The sequence below is a fragment of the Ranitomeya variabilis genome, chromosome 7 (genome assembly GCF_051348905.1).
Source record: "Ranitomeya variabilis isolate aRanVar5 chromosome 7, aRanVar5.hap1, whole genome shotgun sequence".
Taxonomy (NCBI): domain Eukaryota; kingdom Metazoa; phylum Chordata; class Amphibia; order Anura; family Dendrobatidae; genus Ranitomeya; species Ranitomeya variabilis.
The window spans coordinates 212,646,025-212,673,820 of record NC_135238.1 but is presented as its reverse complement, the minus strand read 5'-3'; the positions used below and the strand labels follow the sequence as shown (position 1 = coordinate 212,673,820).

At 39.0% G+C, this 27,796-nt stretch overlaps 1 protein-coding gene across 5 annotated transcripts in view; it reads right to left on the bottom strand.

The window, feature by feature from the left end:
- Positions 1–27,796, bottom strand: part of KCNH7 (potassium voltage-gated channel subfamily H member 7) — a 345,394-nt gene that overhangs the window by 86,124 nt on the left and 231,474 nt on the right. For 2 of the 5 annotated variants that reach the window (XM_077272822.1, XM_077272821.1), the window contains exons 4-8: positions 22,389–22,817; positions 18,382–18,402; positions 17,908–17,931; positions 11,008–11,222; positions 1,527–1,952 (exon numbers count right to left, since the gene is read on the bottom strand). In XM_077272822.1, the coding sequence (XP_077128937.1) occupies positions 1,527–1,952; positions 11,008–11,222; positions 17,908–17,931; positions 18,382–18,402; positions 22,389–22,817 (1,115 nt within the window). The remainder of the gene's footprint in view (positions 1–1,526; positions 1,953–11,007; positions 11,223–17,907; positions 17,932–18,381; positions 18,403–22,388; positions 22,818–27,796) is intronic. The other 3 variants (XM_077272824.1, XM_077272823.1, XM_077272825.1) reach the window with 3 other exon arrangements.

Genomic DNA, 27,796 nt, shown 5'->3' with positions numbered 1-27,796 from the left:
TCGAGATTCCATCATCCATATTTAAACATGAACATCTCATGCTAAATCACGATTTTACATAATAGTCCCAGAGAGCGGAGAACCGAAGGTACAGCCTTGGGATTGTTCAAACACTTTCAGGAAATAATTCAGTACACATCATGATTTAATTTCCACTATTTAGCTGATATTCATTTCCTTGCAGTAAGAATTACAATCGTTCAGGGACCAAAGGTCACAAACATTATTCCTTTTTGGTGAATATTCAACAAAACTAAATGCTCCTGAAGGAATACAGATCCGATGGAAGCAAACTACTTGGATATTTATCACACTGTCCAGGAAATGTACAGGGGTATGCCAGCTCACATAAAATGGAAAAACGCCATTTCCGGGCTTTTGAGGAATTTCCTGATGTTAGATTAAAAAATAAATTCGTATTCACTTAACTACCGGTATGTGTATACTTATTAGTGATTAACCCCATTATCCCCGGGACAGTTTCCATTTTTCATTTTGTCATCCCCTTCTTCCAAGCCCCATACATTTTTTATATTTCAATCAATATGGCTGTGTGAGGGCTTGTTTTTTGTGGGACAAGTTGTGTTTTTGAACATTTGTTTTTTAATTTACCCTGTTTAGTAAATGGTAAAATTGACTTTGAAATATGATTCTCAAGGTCAGTATGAGTATGCCGATACCAGACATGTATAGGTTTTTATTTTATATAAGTGGTGAAAAAAATGCAAACATTTGTAAGAAGAAAAAAAACATTTTACGAGGCCCATCACTTTTTCATTTTTTTGCAATCTGGGCCTGTACGAGGGATTATTTTTTGTTCCCTAATCTGGCATTTTAAATTATACCATTTTGGGGGTAAATATGATGTTTTGAACAAGTATTATTGCATTTTATTCCAAATGTTGTGGTGGCCAAAAAAATGTAATTGAGGCATTTTGATTCTTTTCTTGTTATGCAATTTACTGATCAAATTATTTGATCCATACTGGGGTCCAACACGACTCCATTACCCTATATGACTTTTCTGACTTATCACCACTGCTTTTCTTTTTTGCTTGGCACATACTCGTTATACAAAAACCCTCATGTACTGTACGTCTTTTTTCTTGTTTATGATGTCTTTTAAATATATGTTCAATAAACTTTATTGATTTTACTCCTGAGTATTAGTGGTTCATGGGTACTTTGTATCTATTTCAATATATATATATATATATATATATATATATATATATATATATATATATATTTATTTTTTTTTAGGGCCACCATGGGTCTATTTGAAAAAAAAAATAGTAGTCTACAGCTCCTTTGAAGTCATCCTTACCTATTTGTAATGTAAAGGACACTGCTTCCTCCAACAACATTGTTAAGCAAAATCAGAGAAAACCTCTCACTTTGGAGGACTCTGCTCAACCATGCATTTCAGGCTTACCTGAAATACCTAGTGATTTTCCCATTTATAAACCCTTCTCCCCAAAACATGAAAAAAAAAATTTCCTGTAAAACTTTTCAGCTTCACTCACCTCATCTGAGCCAGATCCAAAAATCAGAAGATCAAATGGAATTGCCGCGACCATATCTATTAGGAACCAGCCTTTGAAGTAATGAATCGCTATTTTCGCTGGATCGCTGACAACTTCTTCATTCCGATTAACGTATGTGGTCCGAAAGTTTATAAGAATATCGATAATAAACATGATATCTACAATAAGGTCTACAACATTCAGGGGGTTACAGGCATAGCCACACGCGCGCCTCTTCTGCTCCTCTAGGTCATTAAGTAGGAAGGCAGCTGAGTAGGGTGTGAAAATGGCAGTGTATATAACAAGCAACAAAATTAACCAGTCCCATACGGCTTTGAAAGGACTATAGTGCAATATAGTAAACTTATTGATACGAGGTGTTTGAAGTTTATATTCCGGCAAGACATCGGCTCCCAATGACAAGACCTGTGGAGACACATCGTAAAAGATGACAGTTAGTAAAGCTTTATTGCTAGGTGGCTTTTCACACCAACCAGTACTTGATGAGGGGCAAAAAACCCTACAAAGCTGTCTTCGAATGTGTAGATGAGACTCTTGTTTGGCCAATATCCCTAATAAACATGATGAGCAAATCTCCCAAATTTTGTTTCAGGAAGATTCACTCAGATTTCATATGGATTGAATCAACAGTACCCCAATGAATTTGAAGACACATTTATTATGCTTTGAGGTCTCTCAAAATGCCAAAGCATAACTCATTCAGGAGTTGGAAGAGGGTAAAAAAAAACTACAGCAAAAAATATTACCTGTCTGATCTTAGCCTATCTCCTCATGTCACCTTTACAGCTTCCCAGGTCTCCAAGAGAGTATCCCTCAGTGTGAAAGCCTGGGCATCATGGCCAGGAGAAGTAAAGACCCATGCAGAGGACCAGTGAAGCTGTGGAGGTGTAAGGAGTCAGTTCATGTTCACAACCACTGAAAATTAATGTGTGAGTGAGATTCCGCATGGGGAAGCATAGCATCTGCCATTCTGCAGAACATGATACTGGGCTTCGGCATCCATCCACGGTGTGGAACGAGCTCATGGAGATGAACCCAGATGAGACCATTCTGAGAATTATAATTTTTGCGGCTAAGGATAATACACAAATGCAAAACATAAAACAGTAGTGGAATTGCTAGGACATTGCTTACTTTAAGGGAAGAGTCAAGTGGCCGTATAACTAGGACGGGGATCGCAACGCAATGCTCGGACTACCCGGTGGCGCTCCCGACTTGAATGTAAAAGCTTCATGTATTTCTATGCTGCTGTCATGCTCTGGTCGGGAGATCCAGCGGCCAGTCCGAGCATTGTGTTGCGATCCTCATCCGAGTTATACTGACATCTGACTCTTCTCTAACACATATCACTAACTTAGTTAAACTATGCTTGGAGTGGGGAGAAGCAAAAGAATGCCAAAACATTATGGTTATTGGGAAAATCACGAAAATAAATGTGTTTCACATCTTGCTGTACTTGTGTTAACCAAAAACGCTGTGAAAACTGATAACAGCATTTTTTATGTTTTTTTCACTTCCTTATTGCTTTTTATTGGTTAACAAACACTGCAAAAACGCTAAACGAAGTGACATTTTGAAGATTTAAAAAACGCAGTAGTTTTCCAACTGAGTTAGGAATAAAAAAAATCAAAGAAACGTGCGCATGAGATTTCTGAAATCTCCTGGATTTTGCTGGTACTGTAAAAACAGCTTTTAACTTGCAGCAAAAAAAAACGGAAAAAAAAGTCGATGTTGAATTTTTCATCATTTCCGAATGCATTTGAAAGTTGTTTGTAAAGTGGCTGTCAGTACTTCTATTCTATTTTGTAGCATTTATGCCTCTCGATTTTATGATAAAACAGAAAATATAGGACGTGGAGCTTCTAAAATTATGTGTTCACAACAACAAAATAGCTGAGAGCAAACGCCGTTTGTTAGGAACACTGCTAGCAAAATGGGTTTGCAACGAAAACATCCATTATCTCAAAGAAGGTACTTAGTGGTTAGTGCGCCATGAAACAGCAATGGCCTAAAATTACTACAGCAATTTCACATTCTTACGCTAACCACCAAACAATATAACTGATTTAAAGGGCTTTTTTTCCAGCAGGAAGGTACCGGCTGTAAAGCACACTCCTAAATGTAACCCTTTATTACTGAGCGCAGCATCAAGTGGCCAAATATTAGGCTACAATTACACCTGTCAAATATAACAACGCAGGTATAAAATGTGCTAGGATGGTAATAGAAAAGGGGTTATTACATGATTGACTTATAAAATGTCTATTATAGGGGATGGAATTGTCTCGTCTTTCTACGCAGGTATATTTTACATTGTGTGTTCCCAGTGCAAGGCTGAAGGGAGCGTAAGGATATAAAGGACATCAAACAGAGAATTCTTGGGTTCAAACGGCATCGCTTCGTCCATCTTATCTGAGCCGTACCTCATGCAAATCCAGTGAGCGGTCCATTATGCTGAATTCACAAATCCGTGGCTCACAGTCTGAGTATGGATCGACTGGCTGTGGGTCTTCTAAGGCTTCATTCATTCAGATGGACATCCGTTTTTTGTGTACTAGTGCTATCCATGTTTTTGACAGATAGCACTTGTACCTGTGATAGTCTATGGGACCACTCACATGTCCGTGATTTTCCAAGGATCGCGTGGTCCATGTAAAAACACAGAGACATGTCTGATTTTGTTCCAATTGTCTAAAGGTTTGTGAAAAAATCAGACAGCACTCCAGTGGCATTTGACTTCAGTCCCATTTTCATGGACCGATACAAGGATAAGGGGGGGAAAAACTTTTTTTTTCCACATACAAGAAAAACTGATGACACTTAGACTACATTCAGATCAAACTTATGCGTCTGTTTTTTTTCGAGCCTGAGAAAAATGGAAGTCTGAACGAGGCCTAAGGTTATCGAGTTCGGGTAAGGAGACCTGTCGCTGGTCCATGAATCACACATATGTGTGAATGCAGCATACGGGAAGAGTCAGATGGTAACTCAGACGAGGATTGCAAAACAATGCTTAGGACTGGCCGTTGGCTCTCCCGACCACAGCATGATAACATGTATTTCTATGCAGCTTTCACGTTTGCGAGAGCCAACAGTCAGTCCGTGCATTGTGTTGCAATCCCCGTCCGAGTTATATGGCTGTCTGACTCTTCCCTAATAGAGAAGGATGATGTCCACTAGCACATAGGGCACCTGTCTAACCAAAATTACCATCTCTCCCAATTGGCCACATAAACATTGATTATGGTCTTTTATGACAAAACTCCTCATTTTTCAACATAACTTGTAAACTAATTCACAAACCTTGAGCAGCCAAGCTGTGGTGGCTGACACCTTCCTTCCACCAATACCATATCCTCTCTACTTTTACTTCCATAGAAGTTAATTGAGAGAGCCATGTATCTTCGGCCATCTCTCCACTAAAAACAGCCAAGGTACCAGGCAGGATTGGGGGCGTCAGAAGACCCCTTTTCTTGAGATAAGTGTAAGATATAGGTCCTTTGGATATGCCAGAAACGTCCAAAATAATAATATCCCTGTAATTGGGGTGACCAACAAAAATATCTCTCCTTCATATATTTGGTTTCCAACATATAAATAGCCCATAAAACAAATGATTGACCCATACACATAAATATAAATTTAAATGATTATTTTCACCATTTTATTATATTGATTTTCAGTCAGTTTATACTGAGGGCTACTCTACTTAATCTCTGTTTTGCCGATTATAATTTTTTACTTTTAACTTGATTTTTGGTCTCCTAGTGGAAAAACAGTTTTGTCCCTGTAGCTGAACTACTACAAGGTCATCCGTACTGTTCAGCCATGTGTAACACATCATTCATTGCTCTGTACTCAAGAGACAACCACAGATACAGTGAGAAACATCTATCATATAGCTCGTCTGTAACCTTGGACACTGTACAGTTTGTGTTGAAATCAGTCCAGGACCTAGTAGGAGTATGAGCAAGTTCTTCAGTAGACATTTGGCACTGGTCTGCTCAATGGACTGGAACACTGACAAAAGAGATCAAATATATTTGTGGTGTATCCAAAGGGCAATTGCTAGAACACTCAAAAAGTTTTACTTTTACTTTGGAAGCATCTCAGGATCAAAAAATGTTTAGATTTTGTCAAAAAAGTTGTAGCTTGGTGATCCTTCCTTTGAGTGGTATGTCTAGTTTGATTTGATCCAAGACTTGTTTATTCTTCTTTCCATCCAAAGTATTGATAACATTTTTCTCCAGCACCACATTTAGAGGGAATCAATTCTTCTCCTGGTGTTGTATTTACAAGTAGCTGATTTGCTCAATCAACTGTTGATGGATCTTTTAGATCTTTACCGTTATTTCCTTCTCCGAGCAGCAGTTTCCACCAGTGTCTGACCACAGAGTTGTTCACATATTTGTCATAGAGAATACAGTGATTGGAAGGCTGGTAAACTATTCCAATGTTCTTCACAACCTCCTTCAATGTTCTAACATCAGGAAACTCAAGTTAAAAAAAAAATATATATATATATATTAGAGAATATCTGACAGCACGTAGTAACAATATGCTAATTAGGAGCCTAGTTTAATTAATTGACGTGACAACTTTAATGAGAACTTTCTGCATTGGTTGAATTAATTGTCATGTTGAAAGAACTGTCATAGTCGGGACCTTGAAGAAGAAATGTGCATTAAAATGTGAAATTCATTTGTAACATGATGCAGTGATAAAATGCTCACACTTCCATCAATCATATTTGCGTTGAATGGAGAGGAAAGGTGTAGACTTCCTTCCGTTCTAGAACCGTAGTTGACATGAATGGTCGGGCACAATCATTCATTATTGAAAAAAAAAAAAATCTATGTGTGACAACATTATTTATAACGTTTAGTGGCTGTATTATATTCATCGCTATGAACAAGAAAAGGGATAAAAAAAATACTCTGAATGAAAATTCACTAAAGATACAAAATTATATAAAAACATAAAACAGAAGAATGGAAGAAATTTTAATTATTCTTCCACTAATTGTTTCATTTCCGTTGATGCAAATATTTTTCATACTGTATCCTGTGAGAAATACAAAAAATTATTCTTTTATATATGACTCAGGGAATTTGAGATTTTTTTCTCCTCCTTTTCACAAGCCTGGCTGTAAGGCAACTGAATGCAGAAGAATTTTGTTCCTCACTGCTATGTAGACAGAAATGGTGAAGCACGCACTTAGTTAAAGGGAATCTGTCAGTAGGATCAACCCTCCTAAGCCGTCTATATGGGAATGTAGGGCATAGGAAGTTGAATAAAATAATACCTTGATGTCTATGATCCAACATCTTTTTCCAGCGAAATCCAGGTATTCCTTAATATGTAAATTAGGGATTAGCAGACCCGTGGAAATTCGGGTTCTGGTACCCAAATGCACTCTCTCGCACCCATGGACTTCCACCCAAACTCCCAACATTAAAATGGACTTTTGGGAGAAGTCCATGTTTAGAGTTTAGCACTGGACGCGAAGTGTCTGATATGAACCCTGAACTTTTAAGTTTGGGTTCACTCATCTCTAGTTAAGATCTATTGATTGTCAGCCTGTTTACACTGAACTATTATCAGATAACAAGCATTCCTCATTTACGAGAGATGCCTGACAATGTCTCTCTCGTAAAGAAAGCCGGAGCGCTCAGCAGAGCGAGTGCTCCTGTATATGGGGAAGTCGTCGACTTTGACAGTAAGGGTGATCAATGAGTGGAACAGGCTGCCAGGTGAGGTGGTCAGTTCTCCTTCAATGGAAGTCTTCAAACAGAGGCTGGACAGACATCTGTCTGGGATGATTTAGTGAATCCTGCATTGAGCAGGGGGTTGGACCAGATGACCCAGGAGGTCCCTTCCAACTCTACCATTCTATGATTCTATGAAACGACTGCTGGTTATCATTCGTCTGACAGCTATCTAAAGTGTATGTGGCCTTCGAATCTTGTTTCTCCCATCAGATAACTGTGGTTCACCATGGGATCTTGAAAAGCCAGTATAAAGAAGAGAACAATGACTATTCCTAGTTGTTGTACCCATGTGCCTCCTTACACCAGCACTATTTGCTTTCTGACATGAGTTCCATCCGATATGTAATAAAGCTTGCATTTTTAATAGTACAAGGTTTACAGAAATCTATGTTAGATGCATTTTTCACTAGACCTTTGACACATCAGAATAATATTATGTACTTTGCATGAGCCACTTGTGCAAATATAAACCTATTCAGTGAATATGTGGACCATTGGCTAGCATTATACTAGAAGGACGAAGGTCAATACTTAAAATAATATAAAATGGCTTACATGGAGTCTATTGGATAAAACATGAACTATAAATACAAAAACTTATGAAAGTGGTAATGGAGAAGCCATTCATTAGGGAGATGATACATACAAGGATTTGCTATTTTTAGAAGAACGTATTAATAATTTATATCTTTGAGAGAAATGCTGAATGCTTTATGTGGACAAAGAATGACTTTTACATGACTTCTATCACTGTGTTCATTTTTCTGGGGGATTATTCTGCCAGGACACTTGCTTTAGCCCAGGCACAATCACTGTCTCACAGACAAGAAAGTCTAAACGTCTTGGCAGAATTGCTGTAGCAATTTGTAGTCTTGGAGAAACTGACTCTTTATACACATTATTCACTTATTATTTACAGACCTGGATTGCGGTGACAGGTCCGACTCCTAGCATAACCCATTGACCACATCATTGTTTCCAATACCTGGTCCTCCAATGCAGGGATCAGCACTTTCCTCCTCTTTGGTGGCTCATTTTGAAACTTTTTTCATGGCCATTGTAGAATTTTTTTTAGCTTTGATGAGCACTATTACTAGTACATGGTTAAGTGTTTCCTATTTACTCTACAGTGTTTTCTATTTTACATGCGCTGTATGGCAGTATTAAATAGACGCTCTATGGTAATATTTTTTAAAGCGGTGGTACACTAATTGAGAACAATTAGTTTTGTGGGTTTTTTTTTACCTAAATGAATTTGTGGCTGAAATTTTTTGGCAATTGGCTTTTGTGACAAAGCATTTCTTCTTAATTATGCCAGACATAAATTCAGTAGGCCCAGAATCTTATACGGTTATCTGAAGCATTGACTCTTCTTGTAGCTGGAATTGATATTTGCAAATGGACAAATTGTTATTTACTTCCTGAATCAGCTCATATAGTTTATTGTACTGCTGTCTTTGCAAAATAGAGAGACAGGGTAACTGAACAATAATGTTTGCTGATATGTTAATTACACATTGTACCTGGCCATGCAGTTTATTGACATGCAAACATTGAAGGATAAACTATAAATAAATAAACAAAGCAAGTTAACCTCATTCACATCTTTGTCTTGACCTCTGGATGCTGGCTTGAATACAGTTGTGAACAATATAAGGAAACTTTCCCTCTGTTCCAAGAGACTCTACAGGATGTCAGCTTAGGTGACCATGGCACCAGCAGGAATACAGAACCGCTTCATTGACCATCACTGAACCAGTGACGTCTTCAAGAATCCAGGTTGGGACAATCAGGTCACCTGGCCACATACCTCACTGCTCTCAGTTAGCTTCCTAAGCTTGTGATTACCTCCTCTCTGTGGGGGCCCGCCAAAAGCAGGGTGACAAGGGTGAGGGTAATCGGCCCTGGAAGCAGCTCTAATCCCGAGTCAGTGGAAGGGTGAGACTCTGTAATTTGCACCATCTTGAGTATTTTGCTGGGACTGTACTATATGATGTTATTTGTTGGTGGTTCAATAAATTATTAAACACACTGTTTTACCCTTACCCTAAATAGAGTAAAAAGATAAAGATAAAAGAGTTACAAACTCTCACATCAGTATTGTTAGAACTACGGTTGAGCAAAAAGATTTTTAGGACCCTGGTCTGGCATACACAACAGTACTCCATGGCACACGGACCAGGGCAGTGAGATCTTCCTCTGCCAATGTGGATGCTGGACCAGTGTCCTTTACATCCAAACCTCCCACAAAACAGGATTCAGACGTATGCGCCGACGAGGCAATGGACTATAATGGTGCCGACAGAGCAAACGTGCTCTCTGCCGTACATAATTTTCAGGTGTATACGTCTACTGGAGGTGGACATCCAGACACAATCTAATACGTCTTAGTGCCTGCGTCCGGTAGGCGTGCACACCTGAAAAAGATGCACAGCAGAGAACATGTTCTCTGTGTTGGCACCATTATAGTCTATGGCCTCTTCGGTGAATATGTCCGAATCACGCTTTGAGGGGGTCTCGGACGTAAGCCCAATGGGGCCACTGAATGGGGGTCTAAATGCAATGTTAAAGCACTCTAACAAAGGCGTGCATGGGGCGTCTACAGTCACCGCTCAGTAAACAGTAAGTGGCGACTGTAAGCACGCCCTGACACTTTGATGGACAGCTCGAGGCACAGCACACCAGCGCAGAGTGAGCTGTCAATCAAAGTGATAGCCTGTATTGACAGCTGGCGCTCACATGAGCCACTCGGAGTACACCTGTATAACTGAAAGCCGAATGCTCCTGGTATAAATAAAGATGATTTTCTCCCAGCAGCCGCATTTTTGGTAAAGCGGATGAATAGCGTTAATAACCTGCAGGTTAATGATGTTTGGTGATTTGCCAGGTTCCCTTTAAAGACTTTATTACAGTATTATTTGGGCACTATGTACTGTTACTACTTATGTTCTATATGACACTATTATTGTGTCACTTTTAATCCACATTCAAATGCAGAACCACAACAGCTAAACATAAACCAATTCAATATTCACTTACTTCATGTGATGGAATTGTGAAAGATTATTAATCTTCTATTATTTTATGAATTTCTCTATAGTAAATATTTCCAGATTCTCAATTGTTTCATAGAAGCCTTAAAAATATTTTTTTTAAACCACAATCAAATGCAAAGCTGCAATATCTAAATATTAGCATGCAAACCAATTAAATTTGGAATATATTAGCAATGTTTATTTTTTTGCCAGCAAATAAGAGCAGTGACTTATATTGTGTGATTATACGATAATGCGTCAATGAATATTTATTGAACTGGACACAGTTGTTCACGAAAATGAGAAATAATCGGAAGCAAAAAATAAACTGTTAGCGTTGGCGTAGTCATTTTTTATATCATAGGCATATAATATTGCTATAAAATAAAGTTAGGATCTTAAGCATTATTTTTTGTTCGAAATTCATTACATCTTTGGAGTCATTTTTACGGTAGGTTTTTCAATTATGGTATTTTTTTGGCGTGATTTGCAGGGGTTTCTCATAAAAAACTGTTTTTAACTCCATTGATTTGTTTTAAATAAAAATAATAAAATGAGCCCTACTTTCAAGATATTTCATGAGAATTAATCAAGCAATTTTATCCACATTTGCATTAAAGATTAAAAAAAATCAATTTGTTTAGATTTGCTTACCTGTGTGACCTTTTCTGTGACATTGTGTGTTCGCTCCTTAACCTTAGGTGCTATAATAGCCTTTTCTGAAGAAGGAGGCGATGACGCCTTTTTTTCATTTTTTATGTCTGAAAAGTTCAACGTGAGCTGTGGAATTTTGTTGATTGTGCTGTATTTGTTCAGGTTTGAATCAGATGTGGAACCCAGAAGACTAGATTTGATATGATTGAAAGGGCCTAAAAGTAGTTAAAAAACAAGTTATATATATATATAGTAAAAAAACAACAACACTAAACATCAAATGATTATAAGCTCCTAAAAACATATCCTTCCATGAGTAAAAAGAAATATAGAAATGAACATATATTAGAGTTTTTAGTTGTATATTAGTAATATAAGTAACTCTATAAATAGGATGTGACAGTTTAGTGTTGAATAAAAATAAATCATTGGCAATTTCTCATATTGCTACACCAAAAACTCTCCGCCCCTGAGGTTCCATAACTCTTCTAAAGTGCATTTCTGATACTAGACTTTATGTCCACAGCAGAACTAAAAGGATGGAAGCTTAGAGAGACATTTAAACTTCCAGCTGCTCTGTGCTAAGAAACTTTATATCTGGAGTTCAAAATTTTCTTCTGTGCCTAATGAAAAACTAGTGTTATAAATGATGCATAATATTTGGGATCTCAGATACAGATTCTGCAATGGAAAAGGAAAAAAAAAGAATCAAAACTTCAGAATTGATGTTTTTGTCACTTTTTCCAAATTAATACGATAAAAAAAGAGATCAAAGCATTCTCTATACTATATCCCAAAATGATACCACGAAAAACGACAACTCGCCACGCAAAAAGAAACAAGCCCTCATACAGGTCCATCAATCGAAAAATAAAAAAGATAAGGGTCTCATAAAATGGAGACACAGACCAATTTTTCTTTTTTAACTTTTTTTTAACTACTAAATTATACAAAAAAACTATGCATGTTTAGTATTGCTATAATACTCTGACCTGAATAGTTTTGCCAGTTAATTTTTACCGTAGGTTGAGTGTAAAGAAACAAAACCCAAAAACCGTTGCAGAATTGTGTTATTTTTCACCAGTTCATAAAACGAATGGTGTCATTCAAAACTAAAGAAAAAAAAAAAAAGCACTCATATGCTAAAAAATGTACAACTGTTGGAAAAAGTAGAAGAAAACACGAGTGCAAAAAGAAAAATTAGGCATGGCAGCAAGAGGTGTGATATGACATGAATTCATATCTTGTTTTTTTTTCTTTAAGATTTCATCATATAAAAAAAATGCAGAAAAGATCCTCTCGGATTACAACTCTAACTGCTTTACGGGTTATTCAGACTGTCTTGTCATTGACGTGATGCAGTGTGCTCCATTTAATCTAATAAGTGTATCTAAGATAGAATGTTCCTGAAGTATGAAAGATCGTTTGGTATATTCCACTCGAATAGTGCAGACCCTGCAATTATCGAGCATTACTTTCCCTCTGAGTAATTCTATGACTCACTAACATCACCAATTTCATCAGCCTTGGAAGCTCGATGGAAGCGTTGAATTTAAGGATACATTTCATTCTTTGGGAAACTAAAAACTCTGTGTAACTAATAGTGATGAGTGAACGTGCTCAAATAAGGTGTTACCCTAGCATTCTTGGGTGCTAACCGAGTGTTTTCGGCGTGCTTGAAAAATATGTTCAAGTCCCCGTGGCTGCATGTTTCGAGGCTGTTCGACAGCCACAACATGAAAGGATTGTCTGTTAGGAAATCCCCGCATGTGTTGCAGCTGTCGAACAGCCATGAGACATGCAGCAGCGGGGACTCAAACATATTTTTCGAGCACATCAAAGTCACTCACTCAGCACCCGAGCATGGTCGAATACGACGTTATCAGAGCACGTTCGCTCATCACTAGCAACTACATATCAGAGACATCGGAGTTTACAATAAAAGCCATATTTAAGCACCGCTGTTGTATCGACCCCGGAAAAAATGTAGATTTGTATAATTGATTGATGCAGTTTATTCTCACTGTGTAAATGATATTACTGCTATGATTCTGATATACCGTAATAATACATTTACAGTTTAGGTATGCTGCTTTGCTAGATAAAGACAGAGCCGGATTCGTGAAGGTGTTTTGCCAGAATTCTGGTGTCAAACATCTTCAAATGTAGGAAAACGTTTGCACTAGACAAAGTTGGCTAAAAAATTTGGCGTTTTCACGTAAGTTTCTGACAGCTCTGTAAAAGTAGGTGGAGCTCGGGCAAGGTGAATCCAGTAGCATCTGCCATCTCCTATCTCAGTAATAGGAAAGTTTGTCTTAACTGAATACAGATTTTACTTCAGAATTGAGAATTTTGAAAATGACTGATCAATTCAGGCAGAGAAAGAAGCAGATTTCCCTGATTAACATACAGTACAGACCAAAAGTTTGGACACACCTTCTCATTTAAAGATTTTTCTATATTTTCATGACTATGAAAATTGTACATTCACACTGAAGGCATCAAAACTATGAATTATCACATGTGGAATTATATACGTAACAAAAAAGTGTGAAACAACTGAAATTATGTCTTATATTCTAGGTTCTTCAAAGTAGCCACCTTTTGCTTTGATGACTGCTTTGCACACTCTTGGCATTCTCTTGATGAGCTTCAAGAGGTAGTCACCGGGAATGGTTTTCACTTCACAGGTGTGCCTTGTCAGGTTTAATAAGTGGGATTCCTTGCGTTATAAATGGGGTTGGGGCCATCAGTTGTGTTGAGCAGAAGTCTGGTGGATACACAGCTGATAGTCCTACTGAATAGACTGTTAGAATTTGTATTATGGCAAGAAAAAAGCAGTTCAGTAAAGAAAAACAAGTGGAACAATCAAAGCAAAAGGTGGCTACTTTGAAGAACCTAGAATATAAGACATAATTTCAGTTCTTTCACACTTTTTTGTTAAGTATATAATTCCACATGTGTTAATTCATAGTTTTGATGCCTTCAGTGTGAATGTACAATTTTCATAGTCATGAAAATGCAGAATAATCTTTAAATGTGAAGGTGTGTCCAAACTTTTGGTCTGTACTGTATATATATATATATATATATATATAGCCCCTTGAAATTCCGATGGTCTGATCCTTCTCACTCCTCGACACCTGTTGGATGAGAGCCGGTATGTCCCCATGTACATCAGCAGTTTGTCTGGTCCCGCTAAAATCAGTGGGTTCTAGTGATGAGCGATAAGGTGTTATCTGAGCATGTTCGTGTCCGAACTGATATGTCTTCGGCGAGTCACCACAGCTGCATGTCTCATGGCTGTTAGACAGCAGAAACACATGCCGGGATTGTCTGTTTATTAGCCAATCCCTGGATGTGTTGCAGTCGTCGAACAGCCATGAGACATGCAGCTACGGGGTCTCGAACATAGTATTCGAGCACACCGAATAAACTCTGTTAGCACCCGAGCATGCTTCGATAACTCCTTATTGCAGCACGTTTGCTCATCACTAGTCTACAGATTTTTTTCTGCAGGGAATGTAGAGTCTTACATGGTGCTGACTAAAATCACAAGCCAACCAAAAAATGAATGTTTAGAGCAAGGCCAAGCATGGGTACTCCTGTTTGTGGGGAACCACTTTACAGTGTCCTTTATTAACCACTATTCATCAAACTTCCATTTTGGTGCAATTATTGATAAGTGAGCATTTAGTACCAAGATCAGAAAAATATTAAATAAATAATAAAACTGATAAATACTTAACAAAATAAAAAACACAAATGTGAAATACGTAAAGAAAATCCACAATCCGAGTGACAAGTACTCCAGGGAGAACACATACATAAGTCATAATAAAACGACACACTGAATAGTACAACAGGGGATTCTGAATATCATGTGGATAAAAAGCTGGTCTCATATCGTTAGACATTCAGGTTGAAGATTAGTAACTCCATGAGAACAATAAACAAATACTCACAATGGTTAGTAAGCATACCATGTGTTACAGCATAATAATCATACACAGCATGCAAGCTAGCAATTTCACACTCAAATGCCACACTGAATCGTTTGCCGCAGGCATTAATTGACAGCAATTCCAAAAAAAGAGACCCAATGCCGCTTTAACTGATGTGTATATTTTACCAACGGTTTGTAACAAAATATTTATTTAGGATTGGTTAAAAGGATGAGATTCTATCGATTCAGATGTGGCCATACTGGGATCTATAGATCCTAAAATGCAAGCAATGAAAAAAACAAAGTAAATTGATTTGATTGAGGCTTGCTGTCCATTCAACACCCCCATCGCCTCTTCCGGATCTTGATTCACGAAATGTATGTACAAAGAGTATGTTACACGAATGGATTCGGAAACACTCCTGTGGAAAATCTGAGCTCCTCACTGCTGCTCTCTTTAATTACTCAATCATTTATAAGATTTACTGTATCTCAGGGAATTGCTCTCCATGGATTTTTTAAATTTAAATTAGTCTTTAATTGAATGTCAAATGGACATGTTATCAAACAGTGATCATCGTCGACCCACCACTGGAATGTCCACAGATTCCAAAAACGTATCTCCTTCGGTAGTAAAGGTGGCTATATACATCGCCCTATACATTAGATTATTGCCGGGCCGGTGAAATGCTCATTTTGCCTCTTGCACACTCATAGTACCTTGGCTAAGAAGGCATGAGTTCGGAGGAAGAAAGGGGTAGTTTTCGTGGCAGCTTATCGTCCCTTGAGAAATAACAGGTTCTAACTCATTGAAAAAACAACTGCCTGATCATTCTCTCCCCCAACATCTACCTAATGGGTTATTCAGGTGTCACAAATTTTTCTCATAAGCAAAAATGGATGATTTTCAGTGGTTTGGATCAGATTTTTATTAGCGTTTGGTCAATTTTACTATCAGTGTTTCACCATGGAATGTTTTGCATATGAAAAGATTTCTCAAGCTTCTCTTATCAAAGAATGGACAGCACCACAAATGGCATCCAAGTGCGGTCCGATTTCTTTCAAGTGCCCATAGACTTGCACTTTCAAATTAGATGTGTGACTCAGATAAAAATCAGACATTTCTCTTGGTTTTAGATACGTACTACTCAGTCCGCAAAAGTAGATGGGCATGTGAACAACCCAATAAACAGGGTACAAGTTCTATCCATGGACAAAAACGGATAGAAATTGTAAAAAACATGAAATACTGAAGTTTCAAAGAGTCTGAAGGTGAAGATTTATGAGGCCTCCATACTCGTTGGATAATTTAATTATCTGCACAAATGTTTATAGCCAACGTAAGAGAAACCGCCAAAAGAAAAATTGTCCTGCTCTTGGAATCCATGGGTCCAAGCAATCAGACTACCAAAGTTTGGCTAAGAGTGCATGAGTTTGGTTGGGAGAAAGGAGAGTAAGCTCTTGTGGCAGCTCATCACCCACTGAAAAATAATAATTTCTGGCTCGATGAAATACAACTGCCTGCTCCTTCTCTCCCCCAATGTTTATCTAATGGCTTTTCTCGTACGTAAAAATGGTTGATTTTCGTCAGTAGTTTGTATTAGATTTTCGTTAGTTATTGGTCAGTTTTTACCATCAGTGTTTCATCAAGATTTTTTTTGTGTATGAGAAGTTTTCTCAAGCTTCCCTTATCAAACAATGGACATCACCACAAGTCGCATCTGGATGCTGTCTGATATTTTTTCACGAACACAGACTTGTATTGCCGAGTTTGATCTGTGACTCAGATCAAAATCAGGTATGTCGCCATGTTTTGATGCAGAACACTTAGTTAGCAAAAAGTAGGCAAGCATGTGAACAGCCTCATAAGCTAACTACAAGTTCTATGGTAAAAACATATAGGACTCGTAAAAAAACATGAAACACTAACGTTTGAAAGAATCATAAGGAAAAGATTCATGAGAGCACCATACTCTATGGATAATCAAATGGTCTTGACAAATGTTTATGCCTAATTTATGAGTAACCACCAAGAGCAAAATTGTCCTGTTCTTGGTATCCACGGGTCCAAGCAATCAGACCAACAAAGTTCAGTGTTTGACATGTTCTCTCAACATGTCATAAGACACTAATTTAGGAAAAAGCCAAGACGGTGGCTCCAACAATGAAGCTTGGTGTGATCAGCAGACACGGCCATAAATATCGTGAAGAGGAATGTTGAAGCTGGGTGGACTTTGCTCTGGCTGACAGTCCTTCATTATGTGTGTAGACTAATAAAGGCTTCTTCACAAGCATTAGATTCTTAGCAGACAATGGAGAAGAATCTGTCCTCTAGGCCACTCATCTGTTGGTGGTGGTTATCTTTTAGACCTTCTGTTGTGTGATGTTGGAGAAAAGTCAAATTAGGATAGTTAGCTTCTCATTTTCTAGATCAAAGGCACAGTTTGCTGCCCTAGGTGGCCCAGTTCTTTATTATGCTTGTAGACTAATACAAGGCTTGTACTCTTCATAGGTTTTAGAATCTTGGCAGACAAAGGATAAGAATCCGACCTCTAGGTCACTCATGCACAGATCTTTGGGTGGTGGTTATGTTTTAGAACTTCTGTTTCATAATATTGGAGAACACTCACATTATGATAACTAACTTCTCGTTTCTTAACACCCTTACCCAAGTAGAAAGGCTTGTTGGTTCTCCTACTACCGAGAACTCAAAAAATGTTTCAACACCTTCAAGATTGTTATACTCACTCTCTCACCTATGTGTGTCCAGGCTGACCAGCAATTTTCCAAAATGTTAGTATGTCTCATGTCACCTTGAGATTTGGCGATTTCCTACTTGGAAATACTCAATAATTACAACAATACTTAAGGCAAACCATTTCAGTGGGCATCATAGTGCATAACGCATGCATAAATAGATAAACTTAAAAATAAAAAAATAAAATAAACCATACCCCCTGCCATCCAGGAATGTGAAACTAGTTTTAAGGAGACAAAAGAGGAGTGAATGAAGAAAATATGCAGTTTTGTTTTGCTTCTTTCAACTTTACCTCTTTGCTACCAGAGGATGAATATTGCAATAAATAACGATGTGTCTGGCAGCAAAGGAGTTAACTAGATCTCATTACTGTACCTCCAACCCTGTAAAATTAAAAAAAAATAAATACATGGTGGTTAGGAGTTCAGTTACGTTTATGTTAGATGCATAAGTTCCGTTTAATTGATTCGTATTATTGATTATCAGCCATATCCATATTGTACGGTGGCGCGCAGAAAGCTGGGCATCGAAAGACACATGTCACAGATTCAATAATGCCCCCGATCATTATCAGGCCAGAAGAGAGCACAGAATCTCATAAATCATGCAACAGGCAAATTAACATGCCAGGCAAAGTGGCACTCTTAAGCATTTGTTAATCACACATTACCTTTGATATCGCGACCATTGTCTGATATTCAGCAGAACAAAGGGAAATACAAAAGAGAATATACTAAATGGGTTGAACTCAAAAAAAGACAAAAATACAAAGAAAATGATTTTTTTTTGGTTAAAGGTAAAGAAAATCAAACAATCAAAAAGTTACACCCTTCTAGGTCAAATTTTCCTTTCAAGCAACCGGTCTACCTCCATTCTTTTTTAGAAACAGCGTCACTTTGTCCATAGGTTTTGTCTGGCATGTTGCAGCTCAGCTATGCTCATTGCAATGTGGTTAAAGGGACTAAACATAAAAAATAAATGTGAGAAAAAATCACAGCATTTAGTTCTCCTTTTACTTCAATCTTATTTTGGTCTCTTAAATCCTATTTGGTCTTTATATAAATAAATCTTTTCTATGTGTTCGGTGTCTGGTTGCACTTGCAAGACAACTGGCTGCAGCAGGAGCCTCCCCCCCCTCTGCTCTGTAATAGGAGAAAAATGGCATGAAGCCATAATCATTGATTAAAGGGAACCTGGAATATAAAATAACGCAATTGACCTGCAGATATGGGGTTAGTAGTATTCTGACACTGTGCAATGGTGGCACTGAGAGCCCCGCTGCCAGGAGGAAATGAACTTTATTTCTCCCGGCAGTGTTGGGGTTTCAGTCATAGGGGAGGCCCCGGCACCAGCAGTTCAGCAATAGGATCGGCTGTCAGTCAGAGCTGGAGGTGCGGTTACAGCCACTGCTCTCTATTCATAGGGCGGTGACTGAAACCATGTCAGCGCTGCCTCAATCACTGAAACCTGAACACTGCCAGGAGGAATAAAGCTAATTTCCTCCTGGCAGCGGGGCACATAAGAAATTATAATTCAGCCAATAATTGGCCACAGCAGTGACCCGTCAAATTCAGTGCTTGGCAGAGCTAGAACAAGAGTGGTTGGGTTAAATCAGATGAGTATTACTTCTATTTTTATGCAATTTTATGCATTTTTTTTTAAGTTCTGAAAAACAGAACAATATGCAGGAATCTCCTAAGCTTCCTGTAGTACTAGCTACAAGAACTCATTTTGCTTTTTAGCTAGAGTTTTCGAGCTCAGCATCAGTGAAACAGCTCAGATCACTATAAACATCTATTAAGAACTTATTTAATACAGAAATCTGAACCAAAAAATGATGTAAAATTAAGAGGTAAATGTTCCCATTAAATGAGTCTAAAATGGCACTATACATATCGCTGGACCCTTATCGCCAGCTTGCTATAGGAACGCGGGCAGGAAATAGTAAAATAAAATGTATAGGGGTACAAAACTTTCATTTTTAAGGTCACTATCTATTATTGCTACTACTCACTTCTCCTCGAAGGGAATACAATACAGAACTCTGCAGGACACTTGGGACAGAAATGTTTTGGAAAGATGCCCTGACTAGCATATAGCTAAGATCAAACGATCAATAAAAATATCTGTTCCAAATAGCAATGTCTCCAGCTCCAGCTATTTTAATAATGGTTCCTTGCAAGACTGGATCTAATTTAATACTAACCCCTTACGTCCCATTCAGTACACCTCTGATATCGCTTTATATAGGTCATTTTATGATATGGAATGTATCTAGATTCCTACGACTTCAGTGTTTCATGGCACACACTTGCCAACTTGACATAGAGAAACAGAACCCAATTAAACCAAAATCGTAAAAACTAGTCATTTGTACATCATTCTTAGCCATCAAAACCATTAGATAGGTTTAAGATGCACTGATAAATAGCATCCCGATTTTGTGCGTTAGCTCATGTACACACCAACCAATTATATCGGATGACTGCTAGCCGCGGTTTTCATGGATACCACTCGCACCCATGATATTCTATGGGGCTGTACACACGCCCGATTCTTTCCGGTCCGATGGACAAAAATTGGAGGCATGTCAGAGTTTGATCGGAGTGTTGGATCAGAATCGGCAGTGCAAATCTATGGGTCCGTTGAAAACATCGGACCGCACTTGGTGACATCCAAATACCGTCTGGTTTTCACAAGCTGGCAGAATAGAGAAGGTGGAGAAACTTTATTTTTTCTTTCTCTCCACCTCTGAGAAAAACTGATGCCACTCTGATTGAACCCTGATCAAAGTTGCATCAGAATAATTGGAATACCGGTAATCGGAATAATCGGCAGTGTGCACGAACCCTTTTCCTAATAATGGTGAGAAGGCTGTAGAGTTCTATTTATTTAGCACAGCTATACACATGATAACTAGAAGTCCAAATTATGCAAGAGTAGGGGTTCCAAAGTCCTCCATGTGAATGGAGCACTAGTAAGCATGTGCGACCACTGCTCCATTCACTGTTTGTATGACTGGTGGTCGCACATGCTCCCAACAGCTTCCACCTTTGTTCCCAGAATCAGTGGTAGTCTCAGCACTCTGTACTCATAGTGATCATACATTTATCATCTATCCTATGGACAGGATCCACTCCTTTTGCCAAGTCCATCCACATCAGATGTCTGACAGTTGAAAATGACAAAGATATAAGGAGGAACCTTTTTTTTTTTTTTTGCCAGAGTTTTACAAAATTGGCTTTTTCTTGAGATTCAAAAGCAGTGAGGTCAAGTGTAATTTCTAAATTTAGGAAGCAAATCGTCAAGAAGTTTTTACCACGTAAAACTGCTTAAAATGTTGCAAATTTGCACAAAAATATTTTTGTGTGTTTTCACTAGTCCTGATCATCTCCATCAACTTTTTGAAAAGGGAGCCGAGCTTTGCTGCAACGGGGCACAGCCAATAACACCACAATAATTTACACAATTCCAGTGTTTTTTTTTAATTGCAGTGATGGAGTGGTGAAACTAACCCAAATTCCCTGCATTTAGCCTCATACTTACCTGCCGCCGTCTTCATCTTTTATCAGCGCCGCTCTGTTTGGTCTTCAGTAGTTTGTGACTTGACGAATCACTCCAGTGTTTGCTGGGCGATCCAGAAGTCACAACTAATCATAAGTCTTTGAGAACCAGAACAAGGCCAGGACAAGACTCTCATAGACTTACATTGAGAGCTTGTCACTGTTACCTTTGACTTACGGTCAGTCAGAATTTGCAGTCACGAGATGATGACGTGGGACCGGAGCGGCAGCAGGAAGACCTGAAGACGGCGGCTGATAAGTACAAGACTAGGGTAAGGTAACTTATGTTAGTAGCACCACCCTAGCACTGAAATAAAAAAACCCAAAGGAGTGGGACTTTAAAGTGGCGGAAATTGTGATAAAAATCTACTCCACTGGCACATGACAGCTGAACAATTTGACAAGTTTATTACTAGACACATGCATTTTAATGAATTTGGATCATCTTACTCCAGTGCACTGTTCAAGACCGTTGTGCAAAATACCTCTCTCAATGAATCGATCAGGGTCTTTGTGTTTCTTTAAATTTATCATGGTCTTCGACAAAAATTATAGTACACATGGATCAGTTCCTAACATCTGCTCTTATCAACCAGTTTTCCAGACTCGCAAATGGAAAATCTGCCAGGTTATGCAGTAACATGCTCTCATTGCTCATACTACTTATCACAGGCAACCCTGTGAAACCTCTAAGAAAGCTGGACTGGAAGCCATATTGGCTGGGTCCAAGATTTCCGAGAAATATATATATGAATATAATAGATATAAAATATAATTTTTATCATCCTGATAGATGAGGACCATGTATAGTGTGATGATCATTTCAAAACTAAGGCCGGATCCACATTCCCGACAATCACAAAGGCTATCGAGTTCGGGTGGAGAAACCTGCAAGCATTGACATTGTGGCCCATAATCAGACCATGACCACTTTATTTAGCGATCGTTTGGGGTGCCCATTGCCATCCATCAATCAAAACTTCTGACATGTTACTACAACACAATTTGGCATTCACATGTTGGATGGTATGGTTAAAGTCCATTTTTCCTTCCGAAAATCGCTTATTTTAAGGCATAAGACAATGTCGTCTTATTTAAAAAGAGGGTATCATACCTTCACTTGCATGTCGGTCTCTGAAAACACTTTTGGGGTGAATGCTAAATCCTTCAATATCCTGCACTGAAGATGCTCGTCTCATGCTACAAATGCTTTCTTTCGACCTTGAGTGAGACAAATGAGACCCTGCATGCATCACGTCCGGAAATAGTTGGTCCCATTGTCGTTTAGGTGAGGAATGGTCCAGAGGTCCAGTTATATTAACCAAAGGTGAACACTTGTTTGAGTCGATCAGTGCTTTTGTGTCATCAGCTTCTGATGGGCTGCAACTTTCCTTCGTAGGGGATTTAAAGGGCTTCATGGCCATGGAGTCATCGCTGTGCTTGGATGAGTCCACGATGACGGCATCAGGATCTTCCTGCGGTAAGGACTGTTTTCTGTAGTTTACAAGTCTCAGTGATGGTAACCGGAATCCAAACAATTTACCTAAAAGACAAATTTAATTTAAATATAAAAAAATGCTATCTTTTTGTATGAAAAATATAAGTCTATAGGCAGATTAATATATTGAGTACCAGTGGTTTTCTTGTTTATAAAACCTATTGTAATATGGCTCTATCAGTGGTCCCCTTGTAACTCTAAAAATGGCTACAATTGACAAACTTAGCAAGCCACTCCATTTACCAGCTCCCAGGGGTTGTCCTGGCCTTCGCCCTTTTACTTATGTACAGGGATCTGCACTTACTCAGGGGCCCCTGGGCTGGGGTAACGACGTTAGCTGCTGGCCAGTGGTGCAAGTTGGCAGGAGTGGTCAGGTAAATTAATCTGAACCAGGAGGGTAGCAAAGGTAAAAAAAAGAAATCAGAGGACGCAAAAGTAGCCAGTAAATGGGCTTGAACAAGGTCAAATAGGAAAAAAATACTCAAGACAGGAGCTAAAAAACAGGACTGAACCAGGAGATGAAAGAGGCTGGATTTGGCAGATTGCAGCAATATGTTGGGAGCTTAAGTGTGGTGTGTTGCTTTCCAATAGGTGGGATACTCCAGATACACAGCACACACCCAAACTGCCAGACAGGACAGTACTATAGGCACCAATCACCCTAATCTTAGTGGCTGGACAGAGCATGGGTCGCCCAGAGCTTCTGGCTCTAATGTCTCTGCCATCACCAATGCTGCCTGCAGAATAAGTATGGCAGCACCTGGTGACAGAAGCAGATGTCACAGGAGCTGGTCCCGGGAGGAGATGTGACACCCATTTGTAAAACAACCTTATATCATAATAGAAATAAAATAATCAATAATAAACAAAAAAATATTATTTAAATTGATACCGTGCTATAACATAAAGGGGAACCTGTCATCCGATTCCTTCTGCTCGAACTCTGTTTTTTTTCCGTTATTGCTGTCAAAAATGTTCTAGTCATAAATGCTGCGGCACTTAAGAGAAGAAATACCTTAAAATCCTGGCTGGGAAATCTATGTCTCATATGACTAATGCAAGGCAGGTCCCTGGTGGGTTTTCTCCACCCAGATCCCTTTGACTGACAGGTCTCTCCTTAGATAGATATGGGGAGGAACCGGTCAATGTAGGGTTGTGCAGAAGGGAGATATCGCTGAGGATCTGCCTTGGACTAGTCATCCGACATCTAACATATGGTGGCACGGAAGAGAAATGAAACACTTGCCACTGGGTTCTCTTGCAGAAAACAGCTGATCATTATGGATTGCAGCTTATTTTTGGGGGATATTTATACCAAATAGGGATGGTTCAATGTGGACAGCTCTATCGATGCATATTACGAATCCACTATATCTTGCATGATGGGAACTCTTTGATGGGTAAAAACCCTTCATAAGAGAACAGAAGAATTGTGAGGCTGTGTACACACGTTGCAGATTTTTCGCGTTTTTTTCGCTATAAAAACGCTATAAAAATGTGAAAAAAACGCATATATTGTGCATCCCCTCATTTAGAATGCATTCCGCAATTTTTGTGTACATGATGCGTTTTTTTTCCGCAAAAAAAACTTATCGCGGTAAAAAACGCAGCATGTTCATTAATTTTGTGGATTTTTTGCGGATTTCCCACTATATTATTGCATTGGGAACCTTTGGAAAAATCCGCAAAAAAACGCACCTAAAACGCGGTAAAAACGCGATAAGAACGCGAGAATACGCATGCAGATTTCTTGCAGAAAATGTCCTGTTTTGCTCAGGAAATTTCTGCAAGAAATCCTGAACGTGCGCACATAGCCTAAAAGGGCAATATAGGAGTGTAAGGCTATGTGCACAAGTTGAGGATTTCTTGCAGAAAGTTCCTGAGCAAAACCGGACATTTTCTGCAAGAAATCAGCATGCGTTTTTCTCGCGTATTTTACACATTTTTGGTGCGTTTTTTTTGCGGATTTTTCCGGCGGTTCCCAATGCAATAATATAGTGGGAAATCCACAAAATTAAAGTACATGTGGCGTTTTTTACCGCAATGCGTTTTTTTCGCGGAAAAATTGCGGAATGCATTTTAAATGATGGGATGCATAATGTATGCGTTTTTATAGCGAAAAAAACGTGAAAAAATGCGAAAAATCTGCAACGTGTGCACACAGCCTAATAAACAACGCCTGTTTGGGTCTATGGTCTTTCTCTATAGTTTCCATTATGGTGTGAGCCATGATTTTTTTTAACACACTAAATTGATCTTTTATCTCTACCTACAGGTCCTTCTCAAAAAATTAGCATATAGTGTAAAATTTCATTATTTACCATAATGTAATGATTACAATTAAACTTTCATATATTATAGATTCATTATCCACCAACTGAAATTTGTCAGGTCTTTTATTGTTTTAATACTGATGATTTTGGCATACAACTCCTGATAACCCAAAAAACCTGTCTCAATAAATTAGCATATTTCACCTGTCCAATCAAATAAAAGTGTTTTTTAATAACAAACAAAAAAACCATCAAATAATAATGTTCAGTTATGCACTCAATACTTGGTCGGGAATCCTTTGGCAGAAATGACTGCTTCAATGCGGCGCAGCATGGAGGCAATCAGCCTGTGACACTGCTGAGATGTTATGGAGGCCCAGGATGCTTCAATAGCGGCCTTAAGCTCATCCAGAGTGTTGGGTCTTGCGTCTCTCAACTTTCTCTTCACAATATCCCACAGATTCTTTATGGGGTTCAGGTCAGGAGAGTTGGCAGGCCAATTGAGCACAGTAATACCATGGTCAGTAAACCATTTACCAGTGGTTTTGGCACTGTGAGCAGGTGCCAGGTCGTGCTGAAAAATGAAATCTTCATCTCCATAAAGCATTTCAGCCGATGGAAGCATGAAGTGCTCCAAAATCTCCTGATAGCTAGCTGCATTGACCCTGCCCTTGATGAAACACAGTGGACCAACACCAGCAGCTGACATGGCACCCCACACCATCACTGACTGTGGGTACTTGACACTGGACTTCAGGCATTTTGGCATTTCCTTCTCCCCAGTCTTCCTCCAGACTCTGGCACCTTGATTTCCGAATGACATGCAAAATTTGCTTTAATCAGAAAAAAGTACTTGGGACCACTTAGCAACAGTCCAGTGCTGCTTCTCTGTAGCCCAGGTCAGGCGCTTCTGCCGCTGTTTATGGTTCAAAAGTGGCTTTACCTGGGGAATGCGGCACCTGTAGCCCATTTCCTGACACACCAGACTCAGTCCACTGCTTCCTCAGGTTCCCCAAGGTCTGGAATCGGTCCTTCTCCACAATCTTCCTCAGGGTCCGGTCACCTCTTCTCGTTGTACAGCGTTTTCTGCCACATTGTTTCCTTCCAACAGACTTACCATTGAGGTGCCTTGATACAGCACTCTGGGAACAGCCTATTTGTTGAGAAATTTCTTTCTGGGTCTTACCCTCTTGCTTGAGGGTGTCAATGATGGCCTTCTTGACATCTGTCAGGTCGCTAGTCTTACCCATGATGGGGGTTTTGAGTAATGAACCAGGCAGGGAGTTTTTAAAAGCCTCAGGTATCTTTTGCATGTGTTTAGAGTTAATTAGTTGATTCAGAAGATTAGGGTAATAGGTCGTTTAGAGAACCTTTTCTTGATATGCTAATTTATTGAGACAGGTTTTTTGGGTTATCTGGAGTTGTATGCCAAAATCATCAGTATTAAAACAATAAAAGACCTGACAAATTTCAGTTGGTGGATAATGAATCTATAATATATGAAAGTTTAATTGTAATCATTACATTATGGTAAATAATGAAATTTTACACTATATGCTAATTTTTTGAGAAGGACCTGTATAACAAGTATTGCACGACCTACCATCCTTGCCTATAAAGTCTCTTATTTTTTGTCTGATTTTATTTTGTATATATTAGGTGCTATTTGGTACACTTATATGATGTACATTATTATTATATTTGTAATGTTTATCCCTATTCTTCATTTTCTATTTTTAAAGGGACAATATAAAAGGTATGATGACAAACCTCTAAATATTTGACTCCCTATACTTGGGTCCTTTTATGCCCCAGCCCATATACGTCTAGGAAAACCCTTATCTACTATATAATTGTCTAAGGGTCACTTCCGTCTTTCTGTCTGTCTGTCTTTCTGTCTGTAACGGAAATCCCAAGTCGCTGATTGGTCGCGGCAAAACAGCCACGACCAATCAGCGATGGGTACAGTCTGGCGGCAAAATGGCCGCTCCTTACTCCCCGCAGTCAGTGCCCGCTCCAAACTCCCCTCCAGTCAGCGCTTAATGGCAGCGGTAATGGACCGCGTTATGACGCGGGTAATGCACTCCGTTACCGCTGCTATTAACCCTCTGTGACCAACTTTTTACTATTGGTGTTGCCTATGCAGCATCAATAGTACAAAGATCTAATGTTAAAAATAATTAAAAAAATAAAAAAAAGTCATATACTCACCGTCCGTCGGCCCCTCGGATCCAGAGCAGGCCTTTCCCGCTCCTCGCGATGCTCCGGTGACCGCTCCATGCATTGCGATCTCGCGAGATGATGACGTAGCGGTCTCGCGAGACCGTTACGTCATCATCGCGCGAGACCGCAATGCATTCTTGGGACTGGAGCGCGCGAGGAGCATCGGTAAACGCTTCGCCTGGATCCGGGGGCCAACGGAAGGTGAGTATATAACAATTTTTTTATTTTAATTATTTTTTTTCACAGGGATATGATGCCCAAATTGCTATATACTACGTGGGTTGTGCAATATACTACGTGGGCTGTGCAATATACTGCATGGGCTGTGCAATATACTGCGTGGGCTGTGCAATATACTACGTGGGCTGTGCAATATACTACGTGGGCTGTGCTATATACTACGTGGGCTGCACTATATACTACGTGGCTGTGTTATATACTACGTGGGCTGTTATGTACTATGCGGCTGTGCTATATACTACGTGGGCTGTGCTATATACTACGTGGGCTGTGTTATACACTGCGTGC